This window comes from Nymphaea colorata, chromosome 3, assembly GCF_008831285.2.
Source record: "Nymphaea colorata isolate Beijing-Zhang1983 chromosome 3, ASM883128v2, whole genome shotgun sequence".
NCBI classification, from domain to species: domain Eukaryota; kingdom Viridiplantae; phylum Streptophyta; class Magnoliopsida; order Nymphaeales; family Nymphaeaceae; genus Nymphaea; species Nymphaea colorata.
The window spans coordinates 13,547,626-13,569,220 of NC_045140.1; the positions used below are offsets into that span (position 1 = coordinate 13,547,626).

The following is a 21,595-nucleotide window of genomic DNA, read 5'->3' on the forward strand; positions in this document are numbered from 1 at the left end:
GTAGAATATTTGACAATCGCAAAAACAAGAGAATAAGTCCTCAGATTTGATTTAATGAATAGTCGTTGAGAACAAATGCTCATAATTGGCTTAATTAATTGTATTAGCAGAGACCCACTTCTCAGTTTTGAGTGAGACAGGGACCAGGTTGAGATCCCGGCTAACATTATCCGGTCTGATTTAAACTGTTCATTCTCGTTAGCTTTCATTTACATATTTTCAACTAGTTCAGCCAACTAGGGTTGGACTCGAACTCATCCATGCAAGTTCAACTTGTTAATGAATGAGTCTAATTTGAGTATGATTTGCTGGAGCTCGACTCAACTTGTTTAATAAACGAGTCGAATTTGAGTTTGATTTACATGCGATCGGCTCGTCATTGTTTTAATTTTTTAACGCTTTTGTATTGTTTTAATTTACCAGATTGTAGAGAATTTTTCCTATTATTTAAGGTCTGGATTCAGATCATGAAAAACCATATCCAAGGTCCGAAACCTCGCTGCTTGGATTCGGTACCCAAGCCTTTCATAAATATATGAGATTAAAAGTGATTTGATGAGAAACATATATTAAGTTAGTTGTTTTTAAATTGTTTTAATTAAAAAAATAAACAGTTCTTATACCATCAAAGTTTGTATAGTAGAAAAATCTTTTTTTTTTTTACAAAAATTTTTAAACTAAAACATGTTTTATAAGTAATATTATGTTTTCAAAAAGACAGATTCCAATGTCACAGATTTGAATGCATATACTATATAATTAGTTCAACATATGTCATTTATGTTAAATACCAAGACCCTTGTGCTCCTCTTGTCATAGAACCCAAGTCATATGGGTAAGGGTGCGGGTTCAGTACAAGAAGTACGAGGAGACGGGTACATTGATATTATATATAATGTCCATAAAAATTCTCGAAATTAAAGAAAAGTAAGAGGAAGATATATAATATGGATGGAAAAAGAAAAAGAAAAAATAAAAATTAAAACAAAAACAAAAATTAAGATGGAAAAAGAAAAAGAAACTATCAAAATTAAAACAAAAATTAAGTTTTAAAACCCAGCTGTATCCGCGTACTTGTGTGTAACTGTACCTACATACTGACACAGATATACGCGTCACTTAGCATAGAACCGTCACCAGTCATAGAACTATCACCATCGTTCAAATCAGAGACAAATTTGGCACTTCCAATTGGTCACGTAACAGTCTGCATCCTCAAACATGGATCGTTTCCAAGACTCTCATTAAGAAAGAATCGGGGATCGATTCAAAATTCTTGATAAGGGAAAGATGAATCCTGAAGATTGCCAGTAAAAGTAAGGAGAAAACTCCAAAATGTACAGATCATTATGCTATTGCTATTCTGTGCACGATACAGTCCCTCTTCATTATCCCTATACCTTATTGATATCCTCATGTTTTTTTATGTTCTTATCGGTTGTGACATTTATATACAAGCTCAGTTCACGCTCTTTACTGAATCGTTGATAGTTTAAATGCTGCAGGGACGATGAACAATTAAATGTAAAATTTACTTCAGAGCTGTCCAATCTCAAAAACTAGTAAAGAAGAAAATGACTGAACTACTGATTAATCTAAATTTACATGAAATTACAGTAAAGGATTCGAATACGTTCATGGACTAATTTATGGACTGTCATAGTCTTAGAACAATTTCACGATCTTGGCAATAAATAGCCCACTTGTTCGGGATGTGGAGGTATCAAATCTTATCGTCCTTGGAATCCTTCCACTCCTACAAGGCCAACCCTCTGCAGCACGAATATCTTGCAGCTCTAATTAAGTCAAAACAGAGAACAATAAAAGAAATCAGTTACAGTATCTCTTTGAACAACAATTACTATCTCATTCTTCTGACCAAATTTCAGGACATCCATGATAATAAAAAGCCAAGCAGCAAATTTTCCAGTAAATTTTTTCCTGTGTTGCTCATCGCATTCTCCTATGTGATTTCTCTTTTTCTGCCGAAGTGCCAGCAGGATCTACCATACTAAAGTGCAAGTAACGTTGGTGTGAAAGCATAGCATTTCAATTTGAACCCACCCAACCCAATTGAGAAGAACCAAACCTAACAGACTCTTTTCTCTGGTGGGAAGGTACTCCAAGTAATGGGTACCTTGCGGGGAACTCGACCCACCTAATCAGGTCTTGTATATACAGGAGCAAGGGCTGCTCCTAGGTGTATGCAGGGGGTGAATTTGTCACAAGAATGGATTCCTCATCAAATCCCTTTGGGAGTTGCAGACATGCTTGTGCAAATTCGGTCAACAGCTACAAGGAAAAGAGAAAGAAAGGAAATTGTGCCCAACCATTATGCTGCTAAATCTCTAACATCATTCCCAGCTTAACTAAAAGTCCAAAACTACATTGCAACTGCATGTGCACCAACTATTTTTTTTTAACAGTTGCAAATTATGATCAGATTTGCAGTTGGCTATTATTGTGCAAAAATCTAGACTATAGAGTATTTTAACCATTGTCAAATATATAGTGTGGGCATTATATGGTGAGGAATTTCTATAATACAAAAAAATTGTATATTTCAAGAATATCTCGGTAATTTTTTAAAAATTTAAAACTTTTAAAAAATCCTGAAAATTATAAAACAATAAAATAAATAAGAAATTAATAAAAATACAAAAAAAACACGTATAATACATGTTTTTTCGTGTTTTTTAATATTTTGGTTTTTTTTTTCAAAAGGCCGTGTCTTATTGTTGTTTTATATGGCTGACTTATTTTTCGCGTATTTAACGCCTCTTTTTCGATTAAAACACGATATTTTAATTTCACTCTTCCTTGTGACAAATGCATAACTTATATTGCTTGAAAATTGTATTTATGATGCTTTAATTAGTTACAATTGTTCAGTGTCATACTATGTTTTATTTTGCACTCAACATTTCCTTGCTGTGTAACCTTTTCAACAATCATTTTTTAATTTTCTGGTTTTCTATATTTTTCTCTGAACGCTTTATCTTTTCTAAAATTGTGAAAAAGGAAAATATGTTTTTCACGGTATACTCTTCCATGGTAGGTATCACTTGAAAAACAAACAGGTATTACAGAAATAATCATCAAAGAAATAAAGAACTTTAACTATGATTTCCTAAAGGATAGCGTTATTACCAGCAGAAGGATTGTTTGAAAGAAACTGCTCGACCACATCTTCATTTTGAGCAACAGTCAAGCTGTTCAAAGGCAGCAGTCGTCAACTACTATAGGATTAAATTTCCCACAGGACTATAACATGAAATTTAAAAAACAAAAATTGCATTGATGTCCCAACTCCCAAGTCCTAAATATAGATATTTACCTGCATGTGCTATACACAAGTGACCCTCCGACTTTAAGCAATCTAAAACCATTAGTAAGAAGCTGTAACTGCACAGAGTTTTAAGAAAAATCATTCATGTAGCATTTAGATCAAATAGATCTGCAGAAAGGTTGAACCAACCCGAAAAGCGAGAAAAAAGATAATAAAATGATGCAATGAGAAAAAGTTTAACAACTTCAAGCAAAAAATAGGAACAACATAACCAAAAAAGAAAAACTAAAATTTTAAAGAGTGTTCCTTTTCCTGAAAAGAAAGTATCTAAAAATCAAGTCAAGTTTCGTAACGTCTAAAAATAATCAATTATTGTTAGAAATCTAAATACAGATGCACAAAAAATGGTGTGGTGCTCCACGCTTCCTGGTTTTAACCTTTTAGGAGAAGACATTGATCTACAGTAAAATGTCCTCATAACCCTGATTACTATCACGTTGCTCCTAGTGGCTTGATACGAAAAACAGTTTGAAGCACTTTCAGAAGAAGTACCTCCTAGCTGTTGTACTTCCTATTTTACCAGGTCATATTACGGATTATAGCCTTGCTGCCCAGAATCGTCCCCAAGAAAATAACTCTTCAATTTCAAAATTTGATGTCTTTTATAGTCATGGTCATACAAGTATAAACATCCATTAAAAAAAGGAAACTGCAAATAATTAAAATACAAAATGGATAGCACCGCAAGTTCATATTTCTCTTTTCTGTATTGACAGGCAAGGGATATGCAAACTCGTGAAGAGGATAGCATTGGATTTGCCAATCAGATCAGCAACAAATGGAAACCAATATCTCCTCATAACTCAGGAACCCTAGTGCGGCTATTCTTAAGGCTCAGATGTCTTTTCTAAAGCAATTCAGCATCAAATTTGGAAACATAAATAAGGATCATAGGAATGTTAATTCAGCAGGTGAAAACCTGTAACTAAAATATGATCAATTTAAAATCTCTAGATAGATACGGCTAGGGATTCAACATATTTTGCCTGGAGTTGAGTCAATGAACCAATTCTTTCTGAATCCAACAGTCTTCTTTGAAGAGTGTCCCATCCCCAATCTTCAAACTTGAGGATGTGCTTAACAGACCCATCATGTGTGCACTCAGCATCAACCAAGACCTAACAAATGAATAGAAACACACAAAAAAAATAAATCCGTACAATGCTGATAAAGGACAGAGATAGAAGAACAGAGAAAACAAGTCACCTAAAATTTTAGCAACCATAATAAGGCAACTCACAGCTAGCCTAAAGGTACAATGTTACTGCTATCTAGCAAAAATAGAAGGACAAGTACTAAATTACATAAACACCACAAAATACTAGTCCAACAGAGGTAGCGAAGCTATTCCTGTCCCTCTAGAGAATTAACAGCATCGATTCAAAGCATTATTGCACCCCTGAAGTAAATGTTCATGACCTTCATGCATTATTCAACAACATAACTGTTCACCATGAATATACAGACACCCAGATCTTTTTCACCTTATGAAAGTAGATTTCAAACAAAATCCTAATTTTTATATGATGGCCATAGGGATGTCAAGATGTCATCCAGGCCTGCATCGTGCAACAGAAACACATAATTTAAGGTTCAATACAAATAGTGAAAATTCAATTAAAGCAAAAAATCAATCGGAGATCCACTGAATCAACTTAGTTGGCAACGGGCTTGATGAATGTGTCACAACAAACATACAACAACACTCGTGCATTGCTTTTAGTATCCAAATCTAAATCAGGATGAACCTCAATACCTACAATGTATATCCAATAAAGCAAGTATCTAATAAAATAACACACACATGTGCCCCCATTGAATGTGTGAAGTTGCTACTGAGTTCCTTAAACTAATAAAAAAGACTTTTAATTTTCATCCGAAATGGATTCAGGGTGCAGGTGACACTTCTTGAGAAAGCTCGGGTGTGGGTGCAACAATGATACATTGTGCATGTGTTTTTGTGTGTGTGTCAAAGAGAGGGAGAGTTAAAAGCAAAATCCTGTAGACTAAGTTACCACCAACAAAGATACAGAATCATGTAGTGGACTTTCTATCATCAATTGAGCATGCATAATCAGCATCAGAATAAACTTCTATCTAAAGTGAGGTGCTTCTTCTAAATAATAGACCCTTTCCAGGGGAACCATTTAGAAATTTCAGCAATAACATAGTTGCATCTCAATGGGCTTTCCTTGGCTTATCCATAAATTGACTTAGCTTTCCCACAGCAAAGGATATATCTGGTCTAGTAATCGTTACATATAATAGCTTTCCAATGAGAGACCGACATGATTTGCTATCAACAGGTTCAGATTCATCATCATATAAATGAGTGCGAGAATTCATAGGAATAGAAGCTGGTTTAGTTCCTGTCATACCCGTTTCGTGTAGCAAATCAAGAACATATTTCCTTTGAGAAAGAACTAGACCTTTACTTCTTGCCACTTCTATCCCCAAGAAGTAATGTAGAGAGCCAAGATCTTTAGTAACAAAATACTGTTGTAAATACTTCTTTGTGTCTTGTATTTCTTATTCATTGTCACCGGTTAAAATAATATCATCCATATATATCACCATAACAACCATACCTTTTGAAGTCCTTTTTATGAACAATGAATGATCTAAAGGCGATCTCTGAAACTCAAACTTAGACACAACGTTACATAACTTCTGAAACCATGCTCTAGGACTCTGTTTCAAACCATATATAGCCTTTTTTAACAAACATACCTTGGTACACTCCTCATGTTTCTCAAAGCCGGGTGGCTGCTGCATATAAACCACTTCAGTTAAATCCCCATACAGAAAGACATTTTTAACATCGAGTTGGTACATGTTCCAACCATAATAAACTGCAACAGATATAATGAGTCTTATAGTGCCCAAACATGCAACAGGAGAGAAAGTTTCAAAGCAGCTACCAAGCGTGCCTTGTAGCGCTCAACAATACCATCTGAGTTGTACTTGATAGTAAAAACTCATTTCAAGCCAACAATATCTGCCCCAGAAGGAGGTTCAACTAGATCCCAAGTGTGACGCGATATTAGAGAATTCATCTCCTCCTTCATAGCCTTGTACCACTTAGAGTCCAACATAGCTTGTGCATGTGAAATAGGAATGGATGTAGCTGACAAGACATCAATAAATTTGCACATATGATCTCCCACATGAGTTGTACTAACAAACTTAGAAAGAGGATGAATAGTGCATTGTCTAGTCCCTTTACACAGTGCAACAGGTAAGTCATCAGAAACAGGAGCATCAAGAGAACACTCAGGCATGTCATGTAATTTAGATCTACTTACCTCCCGAGAGCAAGATGGTGCAGAGTCATTAGATGATGGATTCCTTCTTGAATACGTGAGAGGAGGATCTTTAAACCGTGGAATGGAGGGAGTGGAATAGGTGGGTGATGATGAAAGAGGAAAAGACTCAAGAGGAATTGGGAGAGGAACAGAAGAGGGCATCTTAGATTTTGTGTGTGAAGGAGTTACAGGAAAGAATGGAGACAACTCGAGAAAGGTTACATCGGCACTGACAAACTCTTGATTAGATATAGGATCTAGGCATCGATATCCCTTTTGATTTTTAGAGTATCCCACAAACACACATTTAGTTGCTTGAGCAGCTAGCTTATCTCGATTGGGACCAAGTTTATGTACAAAGCATGTGCACCCAAATATTCGTGGGGGTAAAGAAAATAAAACTCTATTTGGGTAGAGAATTTGTATTGGGATTTTGTCATCTACGAAAGATGATGACATTCTATTTATTAGGTAACATGCTGTCAAAATTGCATCTCCTCAAAATTTAGAAGGCATATGAGAATGAATCATGATTGTGCGGGCTACATCCAACAAATGGCGATGTTTTCTTTCAACTACACCATTTTGTTGAGATGTGTGGGGGCAGGTAAAATGTGGCACAATACCATGAGATTTATAGAATTCAAGTAAGTGAGAGGATTTGAACTCGAGAGCATTGTTAGTGCGAACAACCTTGACACAGGAATTAAATTGAGTTTTTATTTTCAATATGAAAGATTTCAAGATACAAAGAGCTTCAGTTATGTCTTTCATCAAGAACACCCAAGTGACATGAGAAAAATCATCAACAATGGAAAGATAATAATGAGATGACAACCGACTTGGAACCCGACTCGGCCCCCAAACATCAACGTGAACTAAATCAAACAGATATTGACTAGACTGACTTTGACTCGATGGAAAAGAAGTGCGACTAAGCTTGCCCAATTGACAAGATTCACATTCAATGGACGTTGTGGAAGAAATCTGAGGATATAGCAGACAAAGTTTAGCAAATGATGGATGACCCAATCTGAGATGGCACTGGAAGGCACTTGAAGAAGAATCTACTAAGAATGATGCCTCCTTATTGGATGTATCCAAGATGTATATTCCATCTATCTCATTGCCTCCACCAATCTTCCTCCCAGTCGATAGGTCCTGAAATACACAAGTACCCGAGTAAAAAATAACTCTACAATTCATCTCTTTAGTTAGTTTGCTTACATATAACAAATTCTTCGAGAATTCAGGAGTATATAAACACATCATGAGCATGTAAAGATGGAGAAAGATAAACATCTCCATGTCCTTCTACTGGTGATAGTCTTCCATCCGTCAACCGAACATGTTGTGGTGAATCAAATTTCTGTTGGTTTGAAACACTAGTTCTCCACAAAAGTGTTTAGAGGCTCCAAAATCAATTATCCAACAACCTTTAGAAGTAGTTTTACTTGCAGAGTATGCTGAACTTGTGACAGCTGTAGATGCGGATGATGTAGAAGAAGTAGCATTAGATTTATGCTCCATAATTAGATCAATTTCAGCTGGACTTAAATTAAGAGATGTAGCATCTATTGAAGCAGTAGTGAGATTCGACTTAGGAGCTATACTGATAGACTATGTGTTTGGAGTAGAACCAGATGAAGATGTCACAGTCGAAGAAGTGGATGAATTAGGTTTACCCACTTTGTTCTAGCAGCTATCCTCTAAGTGACCGAGACGACCACAATATGTGCACTGAAGTCTCCCACGTCCTCCAGAACCTCGACCTCTTCCTCTACCACGGGAAGAGTATAGTCCACTTCTTCCTCCTCCAAATGAAGCAAGGGCAGAAGGCTGTGAGTTGTTTGATGATGGAGGAAGAGTAACAGCCAATCTGTTTAGTCTATTGAAGGCCTCATCAAGATCAGATTTCCTGTAAGCATTTGTGCCTCGGAAGCAGTCATCAGAAGATAGTCCAGCAAGAAATTTAACCACAATCATTTGCTCCATGTGAGATTTGAGACAATGCTTACAAGGCGATTTTAAGGAATTCATCTTTTCATAAGTAAACTTCAACTTTGTAAAGTATTCCGTCAAATCCATGTCTCCTTGCTGCATTTGTAACAATTCTTGCTGAACCTGTAAAATTTTGCTGATGTTTTATCTTGAGAGTACGTCTGTCGAAGAGAATTCCACATATCTTTGGTTGTATTATAATAACAAAGCCATGCTGCAATGTGAGGCTGAGTGCTATTCATAAGCCAAGCACTAATAATGTTGTTTTCTTCCTCCCACCGTGCGTATTTACCAGCCTTTTCAATTGGTTCATCTTTTTCCAGTATATATTTCTTCTCATGTCCAACAACTAACAACATGAAGGTTCTAGCCCATAAATCATAGTTGGTTCCATCAAGTTTGATAGTAGATCCAAACGTGAATGGATTGGAGAAAGCTTTGTATTCAACACCTGCCTCTATGTGTTGATTTCTAGATTCAGATCTGTTGGCAGCCATGATAAAATCTCAAAAGTTCTCGGTAGACTAAGTATTGACAAAAAGAAATCAAGCCAATCACCAATGGAGAAGAAAATCTCTGCAATTGTAGTCTCTGCAGCCCCACAATAGACCAATTGCTATAGAAATACTACACAAATTTCCAGATGCAGATTGCTAGCAGCCAACGTGCACATGTTTGACAGCAAGATTCAATACCAACATGTTTGCTTTGCACAACTTCAACGATGTTTAAACTAAGAGGATCCACCAGGCATCACACGACCAAGCAGATCAGTTCACCTGGTCTAAAGTTCTTCAAGGGCAGCACACAACTAGGCAGATCAGAGTTTCTCTGATCTGAACCTCTTTATCACAACAACTGAATAATATCTATTACACGGCAACATGTAGATCTGAACGACGACATCATATTTGATTTTTTTTTATCAATCTGAATCAGATCTGATACACCACAACTAGATCTAAACGACGACATCAGATTTAGTTTTCAGCAACCTTACGACTTCGACAGCAACATAAGGGTGTTAATCACGTTTTACATGTTAAACGTGATTAACCCCTTTCCACCAAACATTCCACTGTATCCTTTGAAGGCAGCAACAACTTTAGACGTCCAACCTTGTCGTGAATGAGGGGATGAGAAAAAGAGAAGATGGGGAGCCGCGTGAAACCCTAGATGGCAGTCCTAGGTCTTCCGCTCTGATACCATGTTATGTAGAGAGAGAGAAGAGGGAGAAGAGAGGAACGAGAGGAGAGAAGAGAGAATAGGTCGCAGTCCTCAATCAATCGGCTGCTCCTTTTCATTAGACTAAATAATGATTAGGGTTAAGTTTAACCCTTTGCATAAAGAGTCCAACAAAATTTCAAAATTCTGAAAGCTACCTCATATAAAACTCCAAAATACATAACACTTTTAAAAGCCAAAGTAGCACGTTTCCTCAACAGTTGACACTCCACATGGTGTCATTCTAGAATTCTATTGTTTGGAAGTTTGGGATATCTTTAAAGCTTTTAGTTCACCAGTTTATAGGAAACATGCTGCCAAACCAGTGGAAATCTTGAATACAAAAAGATGCGTGTTCATTACAAAGAATGCACTTGCTTAGAAAGAATCATACATGGCAACTTGTTTAGCTGTTCTACATAAGGTGGGGTGATTTTATTAATAACAGAGGCATCTTAAGTGAATTAAGTGAAGGGAGAGGGATACAAAAACAAATACCGAAAGGACATGGTATTTCCAGATGACCATGGAAGATAGCATACCTTGTCATATCCACCATCATTAGCCTCTTCTTTTCCAGTTTGAAACAGCTGCTCTTTTCTTAGTCCAATTACTCCAGAATGCTTTCCATAGAAGATCAATTGAGCCTGCATAATCAATTCATTCTTCATTCAAGCGTCACTCTCTCTCTCATCCCATCTTCTTCTCAACCAAGTCTACTCGTCTTCCCGGCAGCGGCCGGATTGATTTCTTCTCACCATTGACCAGCGACGGCTGGTGTCTTTCTTCGATCCAACGGCGTCAATCCTCCTCCCGTCCTCAATACTCTTTTCTTCTTCTCCCCAATCGGCCGAAGGAACTCTTGATCATGCGATAGAAGGAGAAGCTATGGCAGATCACAAAGCTGAGACCAATCCGCCCTGCTGAGTGTGATCTTGGGTAGCGACAGCGCCTCGGCAGCGAGGTTCTATCAATTTGGTATCAGAGCGGACGCTCACCGGCGGCGATTCATGAAATTTCAGGCGAAGTAAGGCCATTACAAAAAAACATACCAAACCCAGCAACTCAGAACACCGCCGCTCTTTCTCTGAGTGGAATCACCGGTGGAGCAGTAGACCATTAGAATCGTCTACGTCTCAAGAACCTTCGGGCAAAATATCATAAGTTGAATTCAGAAGTGAATAAGGTACCTAGCAAGGGGGGTTGTGCCTTGCGCATGTGTATATGGGTTTTGGGGTAGCGGGTCAAGTTTGGTCTGTGAACTAGAACCAATTAGGTCATGTATATATTCATTTGGATCCTTGTACAATGTATGCTTTTGGAATAGAATTTGGCCATTCGGCAGATTTGCTTCTCTCTCCTCTTTCGAGGTGTCTCCCTCTCTTGTCTCCCACCTTCTCTCCCGAGTGAAAGAAAGTGTCTTCTCCCCCCTCGCGTCCCCTACCACCAAGGCGCTTCCATTGTCTCCCTCAATACCTTGAAGATCCAGCGTCCTCGTAGGCAAAGGCACAAGGTGAAGGCTCTAGGCGGATTCCCCTCACCGGCGGCGATCCCACCTTTTGTCCACGGTTTTTACCCCATCCGAAGAACACCAAGTCAAGTTTCGGTGCCTTCTCCTCAACCCCGAAGGAGTTGTGAGGCCGGTTCTTGCAAAGGGAAGGTTGAAAGCGTTGGATCCCATCGGCTTCAACAATCGACGGCTGAAAAGGTTAGTCTTTTGATTTCCGAGTTTCCTACAAGAGTTGTGTTGGGTTCGGTCTAGAGACGAGTTCATCATCATCCTAGTTTCTCCCTCGGTATACCCGAGAGTGGAGCTTGAGATCTACATTCAATTGGATTCTATTAGTATCTTTAGACTTTCTTCTTTCACTCCAAGGTACTCTAGATGACCATTCCTATTAAACATCTTTCCATCCTCTACAATCACCATTTTCTGATTCCTAGACATAGTAAGTTAACATGTTGCATGATATCTTTAGTTGAATGTGTATTGAACTCTTGCTGAAAAGAAAAGTATCAAGTTATCATGTGCTACAATTTTTCTCCTTTACCATCACTGGTTGGTTCTCTGTGCAAGTTCCCAAAGACAAAAAGGAAAACGTTGTTCCATCTGCTACAAAAAGCCTACAACGACTTCCCAATGCATATTTTTGTAACATTGTCCAGCATGCAGCCAGACGGCTTTTTGCAATGTCCACTCCAGTTAGCAAACCTGAGCTGCCAAGAAGTTCAGCAAGCATGCATAATTTTGCACCTGATATAGAGAAAATATGGCAATCAGATGCTGGCCTGGAGCACAAGCAAAAAATGTATAAACTATAAAGCATGCCTAAAACGGATCAATCATGCTTAATTATGCAGATTTAAATGGATGAATGTCAATGCAAGATACAAAAAGTATAGTGTTGTCATTTGAGTCATAACTCCACATATTCATTAATTTGCTCTGGTAATCAGTTTATATGTTATCTTTTGCTACATATTAGTCCATATTTTTCTCTCGATGTTAAAAACTTTAGTACTATAATTCTTTCTTTGATTTTTTAACTAACTGATAATTTTTTTTTCATGCTTACAACTAGTGTCCCTATTGAAGTAATCTAATCATGCTTGTACTCGTTGTTACTGAACAACAACTATTACTTTATTTTGCATTATAACTTGTGAGCATAATTCTTCTTATTTAGTAGTTTGTGGGTCTTTCTTCAAAGTACAGTTCACCAAAACAAAGGTAAAAGAATGTAGTTGCAAGCTTGAAAACATAGAAATGTTAAAAGTTAAAACAATATAATGACCAACCATTAGTTACTATGGTAGATCAGCAAATTTGCAACTCATCTCTTCTATTTGGCTTTTAGCATATATCTTTCATGGTGCCAGTAGAGCTTCCACATGCAGATGAACCTTGAACAGGTCTGAAAGTCATAACTGCTTAAGCTTTGGGCTTGCACACTGGTTGTGCGTTGAAGAACTTAAAATACAGTTTTTATTGACAAGTTGCCTTGGCCTTTAGAATCCACCATGCACTATGTCATCACAATTCAGTATTCCACTTTGATCCATGTTTACGCCAACAAATAACAAGATGTTTAAAATGAAAAATATGGCAAATTTTCTCACCCTTCCATTAATGTATGATCAAAGTTGATGAAAAATAGCTAGATATAATTAGCTCTTCTAACTCATCTAAAAGAGAACCAATAATATTAGAAAAGCCAATGCACTTTGGTTTTTTAAGGTTCATTTCATAGTAAAATTATTTTAGGAACAAAAAACTATATACTTTTACAAGTTACAACTATACCAGGTATCCTACAGTGCATTTGTTTTCATTTGAAGTCTGCAGCACGGAATAACATTGGTCTGATATTAGCTTCCTGCATCACTTTAGACAAACAATTTTTGTTTATCAATTATCATGTATTGATACTTCTTATGGTTCGTGGACTTGTGTGGTTAAGAAAGCCTTGTTATTGCTAGGCAGGCCTCTCTTTCGGGTCTTTGATGCCATCGATAGATTAAACTGTAACTCCTATAAAAATGCAATAAATCAATCACTAGACAATTATAAGAAAATAAAGTACATCAAATTATTAGTTGTTCTAATTCACAATTGCATAAAAGATTTGATGTTGTTATACACTATAATAGTTTATTAAATATTGCATAATATATGAACTTTCTCTCGTCATGCCAAATTTCCAACTATTTTCAACGAGGATGATCCATCTTTATCTCACGACTGATGATTTCTGGCAATATTTTGTGCAATTAATCTAGTATGAGTTTGTGTCTTTCTTTTGTTATCTTCTACAAGACTTGTAAGGAGCACTACATAATAGTTGATGGGATAACACAGTAAGACCTTAAAGACTAAAACTTTATATCATGAGGAAAGAATAATGTATCACATCAAGTACTCATGTATTGGAAGTTGCTACAGACTTATTAATTGTAGCTTTTCTGCTAGAACTTATTTGGGCTAAATTTCATTTGGTTTATATGCAATACAATTCATAATCACGTTCCTCTTTGTCAGATATGCACTTTAACATGATTAAGATGTTTAAACCATTGTCACAACAAAAACTTTTGGTGATATATTTCTCAGGCAGGAAAATTTAGATAATTTAAAAATTGAAAGTAATAATAGAACTACAAAAATCTGAATTTTGAAACATGATAAATTTCAAAACAGGTAATGTTAAAACAAACTATGAAAGATTAAGATATATTAAAAAAAAATATTATTGAAAAAGCAATAAAATCAATTTTTTTGTGGCATTTTTTTCAAAATCACGTAAAGTTTGTAGGTTATTTATAACATGGACAGATGCACTCTTTAGATTGTCAAGTTTTAAACTTAGTTTAATTATCTGCAAGTCCTCATAGCATATATTTTCAATTACTGTGTCTTCTCTTCTCATATCTAATGTCATTTACTCTAGCAAATGACTTTTCAACAAGTAACTTTTTACTGAATCTGAATTTTTATATTTTTTTATCTTTTTTAAAATTTTCAAAGAAAAAAAAAGTTTTTTTACCACATATTACATTATGTTATAACCTTACATTGCACTCAACTCGTATAACTTATTACACTTTGTAACATATTGTGAAAATCAGTTAAATTGTAGAAATTGGAAAAGGAGAATTGATGGGGAGCAACAAATCTTTGAAGAAACATAAAAATAGTAGAATGGAATCGTCATATAACAAAATCAAGTTACCTGGAGCAGCACAAAGATCAAGAATGTGATCCCCTGGCAAAACATTTAATGCTGTGATAGCAGCTCCAGATGCAGCATCAATTCCATATATCTAAATTGAATCAACAGAATCTACTTAGTAACATATATTAAAAAAAACAATACTAAAATCAATATGATAAATGCAGTAGTTATAATATAAATATGTGTGAGTGTTTGTGTTTGTGTATGTGTGTTTTTTTTAACCATGGTATGGGACAACACAAGACATGCCCTTGAAAGTAGATTACACTCCTTATATTGCAATGTAATTATACATTACATAGTACCTTATGCTCTTTGCACACTTCAAAGAAAAAACAATGCGTATTATACAAGAAAAATAAGTCAACCGTATAAAACGTGAAAAAAAAAACACATCTTAAAAAAAAAAAGCCAGAAAATAAAAAGTGTTAAAACAAGGCGTATTATTCGCTTTTTTGCATTTTTTCATTTTTTTATAATTTTCAGGATTTATTAAATGTTTTAAATTTTTTAAAAATTTATCGAGATTTTCCCAAGATATTCCTGAGATATACATCTTTATCGTATTATACCAGAGAAATTTTTCGCCGTACAATACCAATACACGATATATGTGACAATGCTTTATGCAATTCAACGTTTCTTGATACTCATATTATTATTTCATTTTTAGCTAGTATAATTTTTCCAGCATTAACTTCTTTTAAGTATTTTTTCGATTTTGTTATCTTGCAATTTTGAAATCCATGTATTTTTTAAAAGTTCACATTTTTTACAATATGTTTCTTTAACATACCTTAATTTGAGCTGAATCAGTACAAGCTATAATACATGTTTTACAACATTACTCCGAACTTATAACACCATTTTCTCATGATAATATTATGATGTTATTAAGAAAAATTCATTTTGCTGACTAGAAAATCTCAAAATATTATTTCCAGTAAAAAATTCTTTTTGCAATAAAAACACAAGAAATTGAAAACCTCAGATATTTGTAAGGCCTTCAAATGAATGAAGACTTGTAAAAAGATGTTAAGGCAACAATTAGTCCTGTTCAAAAGGATGATTTTTGGAAAACAAAAAAGAGAGATAGACATGTTCACTGAGCAATTAGTGAGGGTATTAAAATCTGTAGATAGAGAAGGAGCTACTATGGGTGTATTTGGTTAAGGAACTTGATAGAGCCAAAGAATCTATACAAGCTTCTAGCAAATATAAAAAGAAGTATATATGTCATATCAATATAATAGATAGAAGATGGAACCATAATGCTTTAGTTTAGATATGTGGTTTTCATCACAATACAAATAAATGCCCGTAATGCTTTCTACTGCAGCCATTTAGATGTGTATGCCACATTTTTTCATATGCATAAATATTGAAGCACCAAATCTTAGATATATTTTTTTTGTTTAGATAGACCACAGAAACCAAATCTAAATATTTGATCAACAAAATACTCAATCAATATAATGAAGACTATGGGAGCAGAATAAACTGGAATATTCATATTTGATGTACATCATTTTGTGAGAATTATGAGCTCTTCGATTCTTTTGAATCAGATAAAGTTTTAATTAATCTTTCTCTAAAGACTCTTTTAACATTCTCCAATCCATTGAAGACATGTTGGCATATCTCAAAAAATGAATAGGCTTAGATACACACAGACTCAAAGAACCCAGCATGATTGCAGCTGGACTAACTACCACTCAACCCTATCCAAAAGAAAAAGGATTGAAAATGCCTTGCTTGAAAAGCTTTCTAATCTCATTCATACTTGTGAAAAATATACATAAACAAAAGCAGAAGATTGAAACCTTAGTCTTAACAGCAAGTTTCTACATGAGCTAAAATCATGTCCAAGAAGATCACAATGTTACCTTTCCTTCACAATAGACCTTAGACCTAGCAATTTGAATTTGTGATGCAATTGCAAAGAAACCCGGGAGCCAGTTGACGTTTTCAAGCTTACGACCAAGCTCAGCTTCCACATCTGCAAGTAGAGTCTCAGAACCTGGTTTAAGACTTGAAAGCAAAAGCAGTTACTTAAAATATGCACAATTCAAAACTAACTGGGAAAAAGACCATGATAAGAATTTTACATAATGCTGATATAAAAAACAAGAAGCACAATGAAGAAAGGTTTCTGTTTTTGACAATTTATCAAAGAGGTGGTGATAGGTGAATCATGTGGGATCAATATGCCTCTTATGTCAACTGAGGCCAAACAACTATTGGCATGTGGTTAACCATAATATATTAGGACGGCTGTACTTTGTAAGTAAAGAAAGGAGTGAGGAAAAGCCAAACTCTTAGAAAAGTGTCTTTTTGTGAGATAGCAAAAGCAGCTTTTACACCACAGTGGACATTCGCTATGTCTTAAGAGATAAACATTATGAGAAGCTACATTAAGTGTGCCATTGTGAAGTAATTACTTATTATAAGATGCGCAGTTAATAAAAAAGTGATTTTTCCAACTTCAGGTCCAACTTTACTCCTCACTGGTTGATACTATTATGAGACTCCTCCTCCAGTTGTATATGACTCTGGAACTTAGTTGTTAAGGCGTCGCATAGGCAACACTTAGTCATGGACTAGGCATGATCCACAGCTGACAGCCCTCGCCTAAGTCATGGACTTAGGCGAGGGGTTTGGTGTTGGCGCCTAGGCCCACCAACGCTGGACTAAGCGCCAGTACGCCTAGTCCATGGAAGGTGACTTTTCACCTTCAAAGTTCTGTTCAAAGTGCTTGCTGTGTCTTTTCAAAGTGTTTTCTGTGTGTATTATGTATTTCAAAGTGTTCAAAGTGTTTTTCTGTGTGTTCTACTAATATTTATCTATGAGTTTCATATTTGTTTGTGTATATATTATAACTTGTTACATCAGTGAAACCTTTTATGATACTGGTTGTTTCTTCTTCTAACTCCCCATACTGTGAATGCAATCCTATCAAATTTGGTAACCGATTTCTTCTTCTATCTCTCCACACGTTGAATGCAATCCTCTCTCTATTGTTAATTGTTATGAAGAACTAATCTCCATACACAGAAAATTGTTGAAAGACTGGCATTTGACCAGACAACTATAGCCTGGCATTTCACTATTTATCATTGCAGGATTTCGCCTTGAGATATAATTGTTACTAAAATGTCTAACAGTGAGATTGTGAAGTTTATGTACTATATATTCAGCCTTAGTGTTAGACCTGGCCACATATACTTGTTCTTGTACAAAAGACCCCTCATATATAGGAACACCCTATGTGCAAAAAAGGACTTGAGAATACCTACATTGAAGATTTTAAGAAATCTTCAGGGATCCATATACTCATGTCTCATATACTAAATGCTAATAAGCATCTCATTTCATAAGAAGTAGACTACGGGAGGTGTTGAGATCCACCATCCTGGCATTCAGGTCAGTTTTGTTGCAGGTCCTTATAGTTGGTATGAAATCAGGTCCAATTCTCAAACTTAGGTACAAACATGCAACAATATGTATTCCTTAAATTAGGGTGGTTGCAACACCCTATCTGCAGAAAGGACTTGATATAGTCCCTTATTGAAAATTTTGAAATTTTTTTGATGTTCTATGTCTCCATGTTCCACACTACTGGGCATCTTGATGCTTAGCATTTTTAAGTGTGAATCGGAGTCAATTACAGTGCGTATTTGGATCGCCCATACCAAGCACTCAAATCAATTCCAGGCTGGCTCGTCACATTCACAGTGTCAATACTCAAAATAACATCCTCATCCATGAGAATACTTTCTCATAGTCCTACATCTAAGGTTTTCAGAATAGCCAATGGACCTATATAGGTAAGCCCTACTTTGTTGTGTCTCAATTTGCATTCCTTGCCAGTGTTGTGCACCATAAGGCAGGTTGAGACCCACAGAGTTGATGTGTTACCTGGTCAAACTTGGACCTGGTCATTACCATTCACACACCTACGTCATGGGGACTCCACTCTCCAGGCCCCACACAAGTTGTATCCAGATATCTAATTACGTCAACGTGTTCTTTCCAGCGAGATACTCCTTGAATAGATTCCCCTACTTCTGAAGCATCTTTTTGTATATGTCATTAGTCACTTCAATGCTTCCACGAGAGTCAGAGGCATGCATGCATTTGCAAACTTTGTAGTCAAAATTTCAAATGCTCCACATATGCTTTTGAATATTTTATGTGTTACCTAAATAATTTGCAAAATGTTTGTTGGCTCGCAAACCGCCAGAACCTGACAAGCTTATTATTAGCTTCATAAAATAGATATAAGAATTTGAATTTAGTTTGTGCCATCCAAAGACAAATTGACCTAGATCTAAATGATCTAGAGTTGATATAAATTTAGCACACCACCAAAATGTTATCGGAACTGGTGGACAAAGAACCGACATGTTTAAGAATGGAGGTACTTTGTGGAGGTCAAGACACTATAAGTTACAGTTATATTGCCATTTTCTAGAGAAGAAAATTAATTTTTTTGTCGCCAAAAGGTGTCAGAAACGAATTTATACGCACTGGCGATTGCCAACAAGTTAAGTTCATCCACAAGCCACAAAGCTGAAACTTCGGCTCTAAAATAAGCAGTTCTCGACCCAATTATAGTAGACACGTCTAGCATTTTTTTTTCACTGTAGCACTAGCAGGGTCATATTAGAATTTCTTAATCGAAATGGTACTTCTGGAGGCAATCAAAAAGAGTCAATTTCGCAACACGAGAAGGACCAACCTACCAATTCTCCTTAAGGTTTCCAGATCACACAAATAGCATGTCGTTTCTTTAATAAAAAATTGTATTAGAAATTACAATAAGAAAACGAAATAGGCAAAAAATTCAATAAATTCAAAAATTATTTCCACATCAATCACATACATTGGTTTACACACATTCCATTCACATACTTTCATTTTCATTAGCTTTAGTGAATTGACAGTTCCTGTGGGTGCAAACACAGGCACGTGCACACCATGGGCGGCCCATAGCCGAGAGACAACCCCCGTGGTGGCCCATAACGGTATGGATCTATTCATCCGCTGCAGCGGTAGAACACTCATCCATGGATGTGTGAATTCCAAGGAGAGATACTCAGCCTTCCCTAGGACACCCAGGCTGGGAAGGTAGGAGCCCAACACTCCAAGCACATCACACAACAGTACCCATGGGGCCTTGCACCGCCTGCGCTCCGAATAGGTGAGACCAATGGCGAAAACTGAACGTCTCCCAAACACATTGCCACAACCCACTGGCCTCTCATCTCTTATTCTTTATTCATATACTTTTAATTGCACAAACACAAAACAATTGGCTAGCTTATGAGGTTGGTTCACTTCACGAGTGCACCCACACCTCCAATTGCCTCCACATGAGGGCTACACATAATATTAACAGTCATAGCTTGCCATCATACAATACAGGGACAATTACCCTCCAATTCATTCATTTGCATCATTGTCCGTGGTAATGTGTATGCAACAAAACACAACCTTTACATCAATTATCACATCAGTCACATCAATTATCACATCAATCACCTCTTTGAAAAACTTAGCCAAACCACATAGCCTCGATCTGTGAATGGCTCGTAACTATCATATGTAGTTATCATTCTAGGATGCTTTCTAATGCACAATTAGGGTCGAGGAGACACTCGACTCGATACCCCACTTCATATGTCCTAAACAGTCATCAATTCTAGCATGTACATGCAAATGCGTAACATTTTCAAAAGATGCTTCTAATAGCCTTTCAAAACAAATCATATCATGTATCAAACCATTTGCATGCATACACACAATCGTTCATGTTAGAATATTGTACACTGGGAACCGGGTCTGGATATGGACCCGGTCCCATGGCTAAACATGTTAGGGCTTCGTACCCTATTTCCTTCAATAAAACCACCCGTCCTTTTGTTTTGGTTCACTCTGATGTTTGGGGTCCTTCGGGAGTACCCACTTGTCGTGGTTTTCATTACTTTATGACTCTTATTGATGACTACTCCTGTTGTACGTTCGTGTACCTGTTGAAAGAACGTAGTGAAGTTTCCGTTATCGTCAAAAATTTTGTTGCCTTTGTTGAGACTCAGTTTCAGACTTCTATTCAGGCTTTCCGCACTGATAATGCTAGAGAGTATGTCTCTCAATCCCTAAATGATTTCTTGAGGAGCAAGGGTATTATTCATGAAACATCCTGGAATTATACACCTCCCCAAAATGGCGTGGCTGAATGGAAGAATCGTCATTTATTAGATGTCACCCGGGCTATTATGTTCCATCGGCATGTTCCTAACGTTACTGGGGTGATGCACTTCTCACTAGTGCACATCTCATTAACCGTATGCCTACTCGTGTGTTGAATTATGCCTACTCGTGTGTTGAATGGTCATTCCCCGTATTCTGTGCTTTGGCCTACTCAGAATCCCTGGCCTCTAACTCCTCGGGTGTTTGGGTGTATTTGTTTTGTACATGATCATAGTCCCTCTCTAAAAAAACTTGATCCTCGGTCTATCAAGACTGTCTTCTTGGGGTATTCCTCTACTCAGAAGGGATACAAATGTGTTGATCCTACCACTTCCAAAGTTTGTCTCTCGAGATGTTACTTTTCATGAACATGAGGTATACTTTCCTGTGAATCCTCTTCAGGGGGAGTGTCTAGGGAACAGTGTGGAAGAGTATTCCTCAAATCAGCTGATTCAGTTTATGGATTTCTTATATTACAAGGCCAGTCACAGTGTGGCAGACATAGTCAGAGATGAAGGGGGCTCTGTAGATGATCAGCCCACTGCCCGTGATCATTTGTTTGGCCAGGTGTACACCAGGAAGAAGAAAGATGTGGTTGAGGATGTTGATGTTACCAATCCCAATCTTATGAGTTCTCTGGATGACCCAAGTCCAGTGAATGAAGAGCTTCCCATAGCCTTGCGCAAGGGCACCAGGTCATGTACTTCTCATCCTATTCAGAGATTTGTTTC

At 36.6% G+C, this 21,595-nt stretch overlaps 1 protein-coding gene across 1 annotated transcript; it reads right to left on the reverse strand.

The window, feature by feature from the left end:
- Nucleotides 1-679: 679 nt before the first annotated feature.
- LOC116250323 (uncharacterized) lies at nucleotides 680-18,378 on the reverse strand. Its single transcript, XM_031623956.2, has 10 exons — nucleotides 18,305-18,378; nucleotides 16,499-16,643; nucleotides 14,610-14,700; nucleotides 11,931-12,133; nucleotides 11,706-11,774; nucleotides 10,422-10,526; nucleotides 4,336-4,467; nucleotides 3,338-3,405; nucleotides 3,151-3,212; nucleotides 680-1,796 (listed from the first exon to the last, which is right to left on the reverse strand). The coding sequence occupies exons 1-10, from the start codon at nucleotides 18,376-18,378 to the stop codon at nucleotides 1,666-1,668; spliced, it is 1,080 nt and encodes a 359-aa protein (XP_031479816.1). The 3' UTR covers nucleotides 680-1,665.
- Nucleotides 18,379-21,595: the final 3,217 nt, after the last annotated feature.

Excerpts from the sequence above, each read along its gene's own strand:
- LOC116250323 (XM_031623956.2), bottom strand. The coding sequence starts at position 18,378 with ATGGATGAGGATGTTATTTTGAGTATTGACACTGTGAATGTGACGAGC. Across the intron at positions 14,701-16,498 it reads AGGTCTATTGTGAAGGAAAG|ATATATGGAATTGATGCTGC; the intron begins GTAACATTGTGA and ends GATTCAATTTAG. Across the intron at positions 10,527-11,705 it reads CTAATAGAATCCAATTGAAT|GCTCAATTGATCTTCTATGG; the intron begins GTAGATCTCAAG and ends TTGATTATGCAG.